This window comes from the organism of the source record quoted next, unplaced genomic scaffold (assembly GCF_019419815.1).
Source record: "Pyrus x bretschneideri cultivar Hongxiangsu unplaced genomic scaffold, Pyrus_bretschneideri_v1 Contig29, whole genome shotgun sequence".
Classification (NCBI taxonomy): domain Eukaryota; kingdom Viridiplantae; phylum Streptophyta; class Magnoliopsida; order Rosales; family Rosaceae; genus Pyrus; species Pyrus x bretschneideri.
The window spans coordinates 3,357,941-3,373,508 of NW_025999601.1; the positions used below are offsets into that span (position 1 = coordinate 3,357,941).

The 15,568-nt window shown below is 38.4% G+C and overlaps 1 protein-coding gene across 1 annotated transcript; it reads right to left on the reverse strand.

Moving 5' to 3' along the window:
- Window positions 1-8,248: 8,248 nt before the first annotated feature.
- LOC103947736 (protein RGF1 INDUCIBLE TRANSCRIPTION FACTOR 1-like) lies at window positions 8,249-10,196 on the reverse strand. Its single transcript, XM_018647562.2, has 4 exons — window positions 9,458-10,196; window positions 9,056-9,232; window positions 8,726-8,944; window positions 8,249-8,341 (listed from the first exon to the last, which is right to left on the reverse strand). The coding sequence occupies exons 1-4, from the start codon at window positions 9,458-9,460 to the stop codon at window positions 8,249-8,251; spliced, it is 492 nt and encodes a 163-aa protein (XP_018503078.2). The 5' UTR covers window positions 9,461-10,196.
- Between the last annotated feature and the right edge of the window lie 5,372 nt (window positions 10,197-15,568).

Below are 15,568 nucleotides of genomic sequence, written 5' to 3' on the forward strand. Positions count from 1 at the left end.
TTGAGTTTATAAGCTACAGTCCCAATTTTCTCAAGGATTTCATAAGGTCCATATAACCTAGGTTGCAATTTGTGATAATCATAAGCTGCAAAACATTGGAGCTAATAAGGAACCAATTTCAAGTATACCATATCACCCACTTCCAGATATCTCTCAATCATTCTTTTGTCAGCTTGGGTCTTCATCCTGTTTTGAGCCAAAACTAAGTAACTTTTGAGGACAGATAATATCTCATCTCTCTCTAACAAGCATTGTTCCACAATAGCAATATTAGTAGACCCCATTTCATATGGCACTATGTTTGGTGGTGAGTGCCCATAGACCAATTCAAGGAGAGTGAACTTTGCAAAAGTATAATAGGTGGTGTTAAAAACACCACTCAACCCAAGGTAACCATTGCAACTAGTTCTTGGGTTGTCCTCCTACTAAACACCTTAGATAGGTTTCCACATACTTGTTCATAACCTCACATCATTCTAGGTATGATACCCAAATCTCATGCATAGCTTGGAACCTTGTAGTTTAAACTGCTCTTTCCAAAAGGCACTGAGAAATATTGGGCCTACGTCACTTACAATCGAGGTTGGCATACCATGTAACTTGAAAACACTATCAGTGAAACCATTATCTATTTCTTTTTACAATTTTTTATTTTTGTGCTTGGATATAGATTTGCATTTTGCATTTTTTTAGCCTATTACAAACGAGGTATGTGAATTAGGGGATTCTCTCTGAGTCACTGATCAAACCATTATCTATTTTTTAAACGTTGGAATGATACACTAACTACACTGATTAGATGTGTGGATGATACGGTGATTATGAGGATAAAGGTGAAACATTTGCTTAAGTATTTTACGTCTGAATTTAAGATGAAAGAATTAGGTGAAATGAAGTATTTTCTTGGGGTTGAAGTTACTAGATCGAAAACATGGCATCTTCTTATCTCAATGAAATAATGTTATGAATTTGTTATCATAAACTGAAATGTTGAATTGCAAACCTATTAACTAATACTTCAATTGAACATAATCACAAATTGGAGTTGTACCTTAATCAAGTTTTGAATAGTAAAGAGAGATATCAAATGCTTGTGGGGAGATTGGTTTGTTTGTCTCATATCAAATCGCACGCTTATGTAGCTACTATGGTGAGTCAATTCTTGCATGTAGCTAAACACGTCTCGGATTGAGGCTCCCCAATAAACAAAAAAATGTGAGAGGTCTCGAGTTCGATGCTCTAAGCTGGTGAGCCTGCTTGACTGTAGCCACGGGCAGGGTGAAATTCCCCATAGCCTTTCTATGCCCCGAATGGGTGGATATCGTGGCTTGGTCAATCAAGAATATTTGGTCTACTCATGCGTATTTAATTTTTGTAGATGGTAATCTTGTTACATTGAAAAGAAAAACCTAAAAAATAGTGGCTAGAAAAAATGTGGAGGCCAAGTTTCGAGGTATGAATCATGTGAATTAGTTCAGTTAAAGAATTGTTGAGAAGTCTTGGACTTGAGACTGACAGGGCCATCAAGTTATGAGTAATGCTATTCATACTATGTTTTTATACCACATTTATATATCACCTTAGGTGGCATCTGATGTGGACAGCCACATTATTTGAAAAATTTGCAAAACCTAAGGAAAAGAAGGAGAAAGACTCATCGTATACCATAATCATCATTTAATTAACTAGTTTTTCTTAATTATTAGTTTATTAAATAGTGAACTAAATTTAAAAATATGATTAATTCAAATGATGTGGTTGTCCATCAAATGTCACCTAAAATGGTATGAAAATGTGGTACAAAAGTATAGTATGAATAGTATTACTCTCAACTTATATTATGATACTAAGGTTGCCGTTGGCGTTACCCATATTCCAATGTAACATAATCGTAATAAGTGTGTTGATGTGATCGACATTTTATTAAGGAAAACATAGACGTTGAATTATCGTGATTCCAATTTTATGAAGAATAAAGTTGATGCTCTTACAAAGATAGTCTTGAGTGCTCTACAATTCTCTTGATAAGTTAAGCACGTGTAATATCTTCACACCAACTTCAGAGATAATGTTAGGAATTGACCTATTTTTATAGGTCTTTATTTACTTTTATATTGTAAATGTGATTAATTTTCATGTCTTTTATGTATAGCAATCGTGTAAATTCTATACTTATCCATAGGATACCTAAATCTGAAATTCCCAAATAACTTTTGTTCAGCAAAGACCACATTGGCTCACTGACTATCATCAAGTTGATGCTATTGTTCATTCTTCTAGTTAAAAGAATGGCATCTTTACCATTTAGTACTACGGTCTAATGATATTTTTAAGTTCGATTTTCGCCAAAAGCGAATTTGAACCATATTATTACTAACCCGTAATGAGGCTAAGCCCACCCTCTCCCCTTAGTGTAGATAATATCAATTATTCAAAAAAACAAAAAACAAAAAGAATGGCATCCTTGTTTGATAAGAAGGAAATAGCATTAAAATTGAGCATGTAAGGTAATTACGAAAATCTTGCATTTAGTGTAAAATCTCAGTTTTCCCATGTTTTCTTTCCTACTGATGCACTCAGATTCCTTTTAGTCCATTCATGAATAATGTAATGGTTTTTTTATTTAATTTTCACGTTCCTCATTAAGGAATGCAATCCAGACACACTGTTAAATGTATTTCTTTATCTAATTTTCCCTGATTAGGCTATCAGCAGCCTATGTTTTTGAAATTTTGTGTCTGACCCCAAACATATGAAATAAAAAAATAAAAAATAAATAAAAAGCTGAACTGTTGTTTCATTTTATATATATAAAACAGTTCGAATCTGGATGCCATTTACACCTTGCATATTTCAAAAATTAATGCAGCATTATTGCACCCAAAAGCCAACACAAACCCGATTTAAAAAGGTACCCAAACCCAACTTTAATTTGTTTAAAACCCCATAAAGACAGCTTCCCACCATGTTTAGGACACATGGGGGAACTTGCATAAGCAATGAGCTGGCTAAGCAAGTACTAATAAGATTATAATTTAGGGCCTTAAAGGTGCTCTATGCGGTATGCCCTTTCTTCTCCTTTTCCTTGCATCTGAATGAGGTGGTGGAGTTGGAGTTGGAGTGCTTTGGTACATTCCTTGTTGCATTCCTTCACGCAATTGATCTTCTAATAATTCTTCTGATGGTAACCTTCTTTGTTTACCTTCCTTTCTTCCCTCCTCTTCTTCTTTCTTTGCGCTTAAGATAAAGCTGGCTTCCCCCTGTAAAGTTTCTGATTTCAATAATTAATCATCCCCACAGCAGGCCTTATGGGAAGGCTTTTTATATACACTACAACATACAAACTTTACAATTTAAAACTACAAGTAATTGCACGCTACACATGCAGCAGCACAACAACAACACTCGGATGCAATACCAAGCAATAATAAAATGTCCTCCTGCTGTCCTTCCTTTATGACAATGATGACTCTAGTTTTATATACACCCATGCTTGCGGACTAGGAATCTGCACTGCATGTGCATACTGATCTCAACCCATGCTTGTCGACAAGGAATCTGCACTACATGTCATCCCATGCTTGCCGACAAGGAATCTGCACTGCATGTGCATACTGATGCACTGATCTCATTTAACAGCCCCCCGCAAGCTGACAGGTTGTGGAACAACAGGAAGCTTGGAGACAAGGAACTTAAACCGAGACGAAGACAGACCTTTGGTAAACAAGTCAGCAAGTTGATCTTGCGAACAAAGATAATTAACCAATAATTGCCCACGAACCACCTGCTCCCGTACATAGTGATAGTCAACTTCCAAGTGTTTAGTTCGTGCATGAAAAACTGGATTAGATGCGAGAGCGATGGAAGATATATTGTCACACCAGATTTGAGGACGAACCAAATACAAATGCAGATCTTTGAATAATGATCTTAACCAAGAGAGCTCAGCCGCAGTGTATGCCAACTGCCTGTACTCGGCTTCAGCACTAGACCGAGAAACAGTCTTCTGCTTCTTTGAACTCCAGGATATAAGGTTGGAACCAAGATATATACAAAAGCCTCCAGTTGAATGACGAGTATCCGGATTCCCTGCATAATCCGCATCAGAGAAAGCACTGAGTTGAGTAGGTCCAGGATTATAGAGTAGACCATGAGTATGCGTGGCCTTCAAATATCGTAAAATCCGTTTGACGGCCATCCAGTGAGTTGTTTGGGGAGCATGCATAAACTGGCATACTTGGTTGACAGCATAGGACAAATCTGGGCGTGTAATTGTCAGGTATTGTAGTGCTCCAACCACACTACGATACACATCTGGTTTGTCATACAGTTCGCCCCCATGCGCACTGAGCTTTTGACCGGATGAGACGGGAGTAGATATAGGCTTGGCTTCAGTGAATTTGGTGCGAGATAGCAAGTCCAATGCATATTTAGATTGACAGAGATGCATAGCAGTCCCATAATAGTTGACTTCAACCCCTAAAAAATAATGAAGGGTTCCTAAGTCTTTCATGGAGAACAACGTACCCAAGCGCTGAATCAATCGGGATATTTGGTGAGAACTATTGCCTGTGATGAGTATGTCATCCACATAGATTAGGAGAAGTAAATACACACCGTTGTGTCTGAACACAAATAAACTGTAGTCGCATGTGGATTCCTGGAACCCTAGTTCGAGCAAAAAATCGGAGAACCTCTGAAACCAAGCCCTGGGCGCTTGCTTCAAACCATAAAGACTACGTTGAAGTTTACACACATGATTTGGGAATTGCTGATCAACAAACCCCCGCGGCTGGCGCATGTAAACTTCTTCCTTCAGAAACCCATGCAGAAACGCATTTTGCACGTCAAGCTGCCTGACATGCCATTTGTTAGACACAGCAAGACTTAAAACAAGCCTGATCGTACTGTGCTTGACAACAGGACTAAAGGTCTCACTGTAATCCACTCCAGCCTGTTGATGAAAACCATTGGCGACAAGCCTTGCTTTATGTCGTTCAATCGTACCATCTGCACGTCTCTTCAACTTAAACACCCACTTGTTAGGAAGCAAATTCATGTTGGAATGATGGGGAACCAAACTCCAAGTTCCACATCGCTGCAATGCATTAAATTCTTGACTCATCGCATTTCTCCACTCCGGATACTTAACAGCTTGACTGAAACACGTTGGTTCAACAGGTAACGTGTCAACAGTTAAATGCATGGCATATTTGGGATTGGGTTTATGAATCCCTGACTTGGAACGAGTAGTAACTTGATAGTGTGGAACATCAGGAGTAGCAGGGAGCACAGGTTCAAAATGTTCACCGACTTGCTCATTTGATGGTGCAACAGACTGGATAGTAGGGGATGGCACAGGTATTGTAGGGCAAGGTTGAGATGAAATAGGGTTAGGATGGGTGTCAGTTGGAGAGAGTCCTGTGGCAAGAGTGGTTGGATTAGGGTTAACGTCTTGGGAAAGAGATGAGACAACAGGATTAGGGTTAAGTGGTTGATGCAAACTAGATCTGCTAGGGGTGTCAAATGTTAATAAGAGATCTGGGGTCAGAAGGGTACCTAAAGATGGGACGCTTTCTGAAGAAGATGTGAGTCCCTGAAAAGGGAAGCAGTCCTCATCGAATAGGACATGGCGAGACACATAAATGCGTCTTGTAGACAGATCCAAGCACTTGTAGCCCTGATGATTCAGTGAATAACCCAAGAAAACACAAGCTTTGGATTTTTGTTGAAGTTTATTTTGTGTATAAGGCACTAACCAAGGAAAGCATCGACAACCAAACACCTTTAAAACATCATACTTTGGTTTTTTTTGAAAAAGTTTCTCATAAGGGGATGCGTAAGACAAAAGTTTAGTTGGCAAACGATTTATCAAGTAAACTGCCGTGGAAGAGGCATCAAACCAAAAATTTTTGGGCATATGAGATTGTGAAAGCATGACTATACTTGTTTCAATAATGTGTCGATGTTTTCTCTCGGCAATTCCATTCTGTTCAGGGTGTTTAGGACAAGAAAATCGTTGTGAAATGCCATTATCATTGAGAAATTTTTGAAAGGCATGGCTTTTATACTCGCCACCTTCATCACATTGAAGGGTTTTAATGGACAAATCAAACATTTTTTCAACTTTGGCCTTAAATGTAACAAAGATTTCAAACACTTCACTCTTGTTTTTCATAGGAAAGATCCAAGAATAACGAGAGTAGTCATCCACAAACAAAACGTAATAACGAAAACCTTCATTAGAATTAATGGGAGAACACCACACATCAGAGTGTAGAAGTTGCAAAGGAAATTGAGACATTGACTCAGACAATTTGAAAGGTAACTTTGTACTCTTGCCTAAGGGACACGACTGACAAAAACTTACATTTGAAGTTCCGTGAATTGGTACCAATTTATTGGAAATTAAAAACTTAATTATAGAAGTGGCAGGGTGACCAAGTCTTGCATGCCATGTATTCACCGAACACCGAAGGCCTACAAATGCTGAAATTGGATGTTTGAGTTGTCCAGTGCCACATGGAAATGGATATAATCCATTCTCACATCTCCCTCGGAAAAGCGTCTTCCGAGTCTTGAGGTCCTTAACAAGGAAATAATAGGGAAAGATTAGAAGATAGCAATTGTTATCCAAAATGAACTTATGCGCAGAAAGTATATTTTGGGAGGCAGAGGGACAATGAAGGATATTATGCATGTCAAACGAGCAAGTTGGAGTATGTAATTTATTTGAACCAGAATGAGAGATAGAAATGCCAGAGCCAGTACCTACACCCCCAATAGCTTCATTACCATTATACTCTTTAGGGTTAACAAGGTTCTGAATCTCAGGAGTTATATGAGCATTTGCGCCAGTGTCCAACAGCCAGGTACCATTCTGTTGTTTGTTGAGAGTGACAGGAGCAGACGTCATGGCTGCAAGGCGTTGAGTGGGAATTCTTCCTTCAAACGCAGCATTCATCCTATTGTAACAATCAAGGGCCGGATGACCTGGTTTGCCACAGATTTGACAAACAATTCTCTCACCATTAGAGACAACCCGCTCTCCGCTGCATGGCATGGTGCGAGAGTTGTTGTTGGTTCGAGGGCCATTGCCTCGTTGGTTGAACACATTACCTCGATAGGATGAAGAAGCACCTCTCCCAGTCCCTCGAGTGCGGCCACCACCTCGACCACGAGAAGCAACAAAAGCATTGACCTGCGCAGATTCTACCAATGGAGCAGTGTACGCAGCCATTCTACGCTCAGTAGTTAACAACAGTGCCTCAAGAGTAGGGTAAGTGATTGGAGAATCACGAGCTTGAGCAGCACTGACAGTCATCTCGAAGGCAGGTCCTAGGTTGTTTAACACAATCTGGACCAGTTCATCATCACACACTGGTTGCCCTGCTAGGGCAAGGTTGTCAGCAATCGCATTCATGCGATCAAGGTAATCGGCCACAGTAAGATCACCTTTCTTCGTCTGCAATAATTCATTTCGCAGAAACAAAATCCTGTTTTGTGAAGTAGAGGCATATCGTTGCTCGAGTGCTTCCCAGGTGGCTCGAGAAGTCCTCTTGCTTGCCACGATAGACAGGACAGAAGCCGTCAACGAGCCATTGATCCAACTAAGGATCATTTGATCCTGTTGGACCCATGCAGTGTACGCAGGGTTCACAGTTGTTACACCCGGCAGATGCTTGGGAGGAGACTCCATCGTTCCATCAACATATCCCATCAGATCTCTGCTCTTGAGTATTGGGAGAATTTGGGCCAACCACAGTGGGTAGTTGGTCCTGTCAAGTTTGATGTTAACGACAGTGGTGAAGGGGTGGAACGGATGAGGGGAAGTCTGGTTGAAAGCAGAGGAGGAGGGGACAACATTGTTCTCAGCCATTGAAGCGTGGGAAGAAAAGGAGAATCGATGTCGTTAGACAAAAAAAAAGGCTCAATACCATGTAAAGTTTCTGATTTCAATAATTAATCATCCCCACAGCAGGCCTTATGGGAAGGCTTTTTATATACACTACAACATACAAACTTTACAATTTAAAACTACAAGTAATTGCACGCTACACATGCAGCAGCACAACAACAACACTCGGATGCAATACCAAGCAATAATAAAATGTCCTCCTGCTGTCCTTCCTTTATGACAATGATGACTCTAGTTTTATATACACCCATGCTTGCGGACTAGGAATCTGCACTGCATGTGCATACTGATCTCAACCCATGCTTGTCGACAAGGAATCTGCACTACATGTCATCCCATGCTTGCCGACAAGGAATCTGCACTGCATGTGCATACTGATGCACTGATCTCATTTAACACCCCCTTCTTCTTTAGTCCCTCAAGCTAATGTCAAAATCAAGAATATATATATATATATATATATGGATTAATTGTTAAGTCAACATCATCAACCGAATTGGAACAAAAAAAATTATATACCACCATTGTTATTACATTCGATAGCATAAACAAACTCTTGTCGTTGAGTGTTGAACACTCAGGACCACCTCCGACAAAGTAAAGACTAATCGCAACTATATCAAATTGTCATCGGCAAAGGCCTACATTGTTATTCTCGTGCACATTTCAGTCACAATGACTTCTAGCTAAGAGAGGTCTCATTGACAGGTAAGAATGCAATGTCTTAGTTGATTATACATATGGAAGTTTTGTTAAAATTGACTTAAAATTTAATGGGGAAAAGAAAAAGAAGAGTAAAAATCTAACCTTGCATCCCAATGAACAAAAACGAACAGGATCCCAGAGACATCTCGTACATATTTCACAGATATGTGAGCCCCCTTTAACGGCTGTTTTAGGCTGAGGTCTCTGGTTAAGAAACAACACTCTCGCACTGTTTATCACATAAGTCTGAACTCCACTGATGTCTAACACCTTCTGAATCTCAGACACCCTCACAACATCGTGATACGACGACCGTCTGATCTGCATTACGATTTCCACACCCCCACAAAAAGAAAAAAAAATTCATTTATACACAATTGAAAATTAAAAAAAGACAAAAAACTGAACTGAAATATGTTTATGCCTAATTACCTGAATTACTTGGTGATCTTTGTGTCTTGATGATTTACAATAAGAGCAGAATGCGCCATTGTTGCAATCTAAGCAGTACATGTTGCATTCGCCTCTCGGACCATCTTTGTGCCACCGGCAGATGGAGAAGAAGGCTGTCGACAACAATGATTCAAGCCACGAAGGTACCAACATTGCCTGTTCGGATGCCAAGAAAAAAACGATGGGGTAAGCCGAAAAGATAATCAAGACAATAATGCTAGATAGGTTCCAGCTCTCGTTTCCTCGTAAACGTTTCAAACAAGAGAGAGAGAGAGAGAGAGAGAGAGAGAGAGAGAGCTTAAAATCTTCTGAAAGAGTAACATACGATTTATCAGCAGAAGAATGTGAATTATATGAAAAGGACAAAACATTACAGCATACCATTTTTAAATGTGGGTGGGGAGATAAACGCTAGGGTGGCCACAGAAAAGGACAAGGTTTTTCTGTAACGGACGGTTGTGATAAGAGGGTGGATGGGCGGGTTGGAGCTAGGGGGAGGGGTTAGGACCGTTGGATTGGGAGAGACTGGTTTGTGTTAATTGGGAGTTACGAAACTTTTGATTCGTCTCTTAGCAGCGTTGCGTCTTTTTGTAGAAGCACAGAGAGAGTCGGGGAAGCCGAAGTTTGGGCGGGGAAGCCTTTCCGATATATGAAAGGAGAAGTAGGAACTACGACAGAAGAACCTGTATTCCACGTGCAATTAGGGATCCCAGTGGCTTTAGGCTTGCCAAATAAACTAATTTTTCTGTACATCTAAGTAATTTATTATTATTATTTTCAAGTGTTTTTTTTTTTTTTTTTTTACTATGTGATGTGCTAAGTCATATTGTAAATGGATTATTTGTCATGGAGGAATTTTTTCCATACCTAAAATATAATTTGTTTTGGTTCAGGAGAATACTCGTGGTCCCAGGATGTATGGATCGAATATTGTATAATGTGACACCACGAAAAGTGGTTCAATGAAAATGCGTAGAATTCCAAGTCAAGTTTGCTCAGTCGTTTTGGATTTGAGGCACAAAACTGATAAAAACACGGATGATTCATTGGTTGAAAACTTTGAGAGGACGTGTAGCCAAGGATAGGCTAAAATGCCTTTAGTCTTTTCGGACCCCATGAAAGATTAACCCATTAGAATGTGGGATACCTCAAACTTCTGCGCACACATAAAAACATTGTGTAATGTGATAGTACAATTTATATAGAGAGTGTTTAATTTAATACAAAATTGCAGATAATGTATATGATTTTGAAGTTTTTTTTAAGTTTAAAATCTTGTAGGATAGGCCAATATTCCTACTCAGAAATATAATTGAGTGCATTTGTGCAGTTAAGGGCTTGAATATCCCCGAATTCGATCGCTTTACATAAATTATTATGTGAAAGCAAACAAGAAAAATTTACGAAACGCAAGAGATTTGTAACTCAAATTATTAAAAGTAATTTATTCATGCATTTAGAGCACGTTTGTTGAACCAAGATTATGTCGAATTGAACTGACTTCATGTTCTAAGTTAGATTAGCAATATAAGAATTGTGAAGCGCTTGATATAGCGTCAAACTAATAAGCAGGACAAAAAATATTAATTTTGTATTATAATATTATTTTGTAGTTACTATAATTTTTAAAAACCAAATTAAATTAGTTATATGTTCAAGAACCACTCCCAGCATCCTTTTTATTTCCTCTTCCACTCCCAGCAATTCATTGCTTCTCTATTCAAGAAATACCCAGATGTAAATTGTTCTCTGTAGATTGAACAACTGTATGAAGAAACACCCAAATGGTTTCTATCAAATCGACCCAAAAATAACCAATTCTGAAATAGAGAGAACCAGAAATATCATATTCTGCAAGCTAGCACAAACCCAGCACCAACGGTAGTGCCTCCTAGAAAATTTTTGGAGCTGGAACCGCCGTTTCCCTCCAGTAGAGGTTTGGCTGCACCACCATAGTGGTGGGAATTAGTTTTGGGGGATGCGGGGGAAAATTCCCTTGTAATCGACCTTAGAATCGTTCTTCCACGACAAGACGCAATCTGCAGAGTTGACCTTGGATTTGTGACGAAAGAGACTCATGCGCAGAAGGGGTGGGCTGAGGTCGTCGACGTCGTTTCCTTGTTAGTCCCGCTTAATACCAAGTGAAAGCTTTGGGACTAGATACTGAGGTTTAGTGAAGTGCGGAGAGCCTTTAGTTAAGACGAGTCTCATTTACTCCAAGCCCAAAACCACACCAAACGTAGGATTATGATCCTGCTTAAGCCAGTTCCTCCTAATCCTTCTTAATGAGGTGTAACAAACGTACCCCTAGGGTGTGTTGGTTGCTATGGATTATCCCGAACTGGACTAGCATCAAAGACTAAGCTGGACTGGTTTAGAATAGGCTAAGTTGGACTGACTTAGAATAGACTAAGCTGGACTAACTTAAGGAAGTGTTTGATGCAGTGTCGGACTAAGAAGTAGGATAATGAAAAAAGAAAAAGGAAACAATAAGCCATGATACAGTGCAGTGGAGCTCCTTTACATTCATCGTCGATCTGTTCGTCGTCAATCTATCATCGAACTCTGTCTGTTCGTTTGAGCAATCTGGGTATTTGTTAGGGAACTGGATCCCTTCTGGATCCAAAAAATCTGAGCCTAAGGATCAAATGATCCTAGCCATTAAAATTTGATCCAACGGCTACAAACAGGAGGTCCTTCTAAAAGTTATAATAATTGTAGCCGTTGGATCAAATTTCAATGGTCTGAGTTATTTGATCTTTGGGCTCAGTTCCTTTAGGTCCGGAAGGGATCCGGTTCCATTTGTTAGTGTTGTCCTTGTTATGTGGATTCTATTTAAATTTATTGACTTTGATAAGGATTGGGAATCTTTAATCCCAACCCTCTGCGCCAAACATGGATTTTGATCAAATTTCCCAATTGGATTAGACTATTTCTTTTCTGCTTTCACTCTTTAGTTTTGTGTTTGACTGGATTTCAAACTCTTCGAGGTTGGTTAGGTGATGTGCTTGTTCTCACGCTACGCAACAGAAGCATTACTCACGCTGCCTTCAAAGCAGCCTTCAGATTTTTCAGGTGCAATTTGCATCAGGAAAGGAACGGGAAACCGTAGGAATCAGCCCGTTTCAAATGGGCCAGATTAGGTTCGGTTCCTATGTCAATTTTGTAATGCCCCGCCCCACCCCCACCTTGTTGTATTTCTAAACGGGTAAAGTTCAGTCCTTTCATTTTTGGGCTCGGCCCGACCAGGCCCGTGCTCAGCTCTATGACAGACTCTTGGATCCCTTAATAAAAAGAATAGATTCACATTCAAAATAAATAAATAAATAATAGAATCATTACTTGCAAGTGGTGAATTGTTTTTTATAGTTAGGGTATTTTCTTTAATCAAACTCTTTTTTCTTCTCGTTGTGTAAATTAGTTTAAAATATCTCTTATATAAATAATAAATAGAATGGATACCAGATTTTCTTTATTGGATTATAACCTTTTAATTTTTCAAACTTCTCACTATGTGTAGCATGCTTCACAAGTGCATTTTTGCTCATCATCCTTAAGTAGTGGTAATGCTCACCACCCTACTTAGTACTATTGGATGAGTTTAAATTTTGAGATTTTTGTCTATTCACTACACATATTTTGAAGTTTAAACTTATCCAACAATGATAAATAGAGTGGTGAGCAAGGCCTTAACTTTCAGCCCTATGTTGATTTTCAGGCTAGTTATGTAAGCTAACGAATGGGAAAGTGGACTAAATCTCACAGTGAAATTGCTATAATAATTTGGTTAAATTTGACTATCAGACCTCTCACTTACAAGTGAAGAAGAATATCATGAAACCATAATATTCTTGTGGCAAGTTCAGCTTCTAGATTAAGTGATTGTGGGCAAAATAGGAATCTCCGTTGGGCCAAGGTTCTTTCGTTACCTCAGGGTACGTTTGAGTGAAAAACTAAGTTGTGTAAAGTGGGTAGAAAGTGAAGATTGAAGGCGAAGTTGGACGAGCTCAATAATCCAACTTTTTTTTTTTTTTGTCAAGAACCCAATAATTCACTAATCCTCAACGAAGTTGGAGGAAGTTGGACATAGTGTTAGGATGCTCTGAGAGGATGACTGGGCTTGAAGATCTCTTTTTTGTTTACAGCCGGCCTTACGCGAACCTTCACAAAGCCAATTGTCTTCTAAGTATGCCCACATACATAGGAATTAAACAATGAACCACATGCGCTGTCAGATGTGTATGAGCACATGGGAGAATTTGATTAATATACATTAATCATGCCTATATATAGTTAAGATCTTATGCACCTTCAGGGTGGTTGTGTCTGTCCTATATGATGATCTGATGGGTCTGCAGAGAGAAAGAGAGAGAGAGGAGAATGCAAATTATATATGCATGCTGCTTGCTAGAAGAATCATAGTTCACTTCACATTATCTGTCCCTTGCGTGGACAGCTAAAACCGTACAGTACACCAAACGTGTAATCCATATCATGATATAGAAATGTTATCTTCTTCACCGGTGATTAAGAAATGCATATTCGTTTATATATTGAATTTTATGGGGGAGTTAGCCCTTTTTAGTTACTCTGTATGAGAAGGTAGTCTACTTTGTAGTTGATGGCGATTTCTAGGGTATTGGTTCTTTCTTACCACCTTGTGCTGGTTTAGAGAGTAAGACTACTACTATAGTCCAACAACCAAGTCTTATGTGTAGTTCGTCTCGCCTAATCCATTATCATCCTTTCATTAAAAAAAATTCAAACTCAAGTGTGTTTGGTGAAAAATATACGAATGTGTTTATAATGCTTTAATCTCAACCCATAATATCAAATTCAATAACCATAAATTCTCAATCGCCAAGACCAATAACGAAACTCTATAATGCTTTTGCCCACTCATTATTTAGAGGACTCAATTGGGACCATGTGTTTGAACAACAATATAATCATCCACAATTTAGAAATTTCTAGCAATAATTAACTTGATTAGCATCTTCTCCCGTAATTGTTTTTAACTATTCATTCCTTTCAAGGGAAATCCTAAAAAATTAAACACCCTCCATCCTTAGGGCAATGATATCATATGAATATCCTCCAATTACATAACTCGCTTTATTTCTCTGATCACGGCATACGATTGAATTCAACCATATAATATAATAGATTTCCACATATTAGAAAAGGAAGTTTACATATACAACAAACACAAACAAGAATTTTATCGCCTGACACATTAGATTAAAAAAAAACGTATGGGCAATGAGTTGGCTAAAAATGCTAAATATCTTGCTTAGCCAGCAGGTTTTCCGAAACAGAAATCTTATGTGGAAGTAAAACTTGCAGATAAGTCACCAAATTTTTGTTCACTTCTCCCTTGATATTTCTTTTGAGGGAAACTTGAATGTCCATGATAGCTCCATTTACCTAAAGTAGTGGTCCAAAGTGAGGTCCATTTTTCTTAGCCGAATTTCTATGGTTGTTGCACAAGTGAAGGTCCATTTTTCTTAGCCGAATCTCTATGGTTGTTGCACAAGTGATGTTTCACCATACATTTTTCTTCAGTGCCCAAACTACCTGTGACAATAAAACTTGTCCAGGCAGCATTTCTATTTCAGAAATTTAACATATCTTATGCAATTTTCTCAAATTGTTTCTTTGGCCATGAATTATTCAGAAGCATTGTTGCTTAAGAGGCAACTAAAAGTAGGATGAGCTTATAGGATGGCCTCTCCATGCATGGGAGTTTGCTACCTATAACCTCTATGTATATATGTGGTGTAAATGTGAATCAATGTAAATAATCAAATAAATAGATTCTGAAAAGATACTATTATTTACACTTACAAATTGTTATCATGCACACTTTTTATACATGTAAGACGTCTTTTTTGAAGTGTCAATAAACAGTTCCATTCTGAAATTGTTGCCAACCTTTCTTTATTTTTAATCTGTTCGGTTCACCTTGAGAAGACAATAAAACTTGACCCAATAGATTCCAAGAAAAATAGGTGTCAATTCGATTGAGACTTCCTATATCTTTTAAACATGTCAATCATCCAACAATTTTCAGCTACAAGCCAAATTAAATGTTTAAAACATTTGGCAGTAAGTCCTTTTGCAACGTTGGGGAAGCTGTTCATCTTGTGCAGGATAGGCAACAATAAATTATGAACGTATAAATAAATATTAAAAACATAAATAAATAAACCTTGTGCAAGAACCCAACTATACATGGATTTCGTCGTCGAACTATGCCCTATATTCATATATGATCATTCGAAAAAATATTCAATATTATGAAAATATGGTCATTCGTAAAATATTCAACAGTGAGCAAAACGTGTTTCCACAAAAGGGATATTTTTTTTCTCACCACCCTCAAGTGATGGTGATTAGCTCCACCATATTTATTACCTTTGGATATAGACTATAGAGTGTTTGATTCGATTTATAAATGAGAGATAGTATTTGGCAAATTTGTGATAGGGC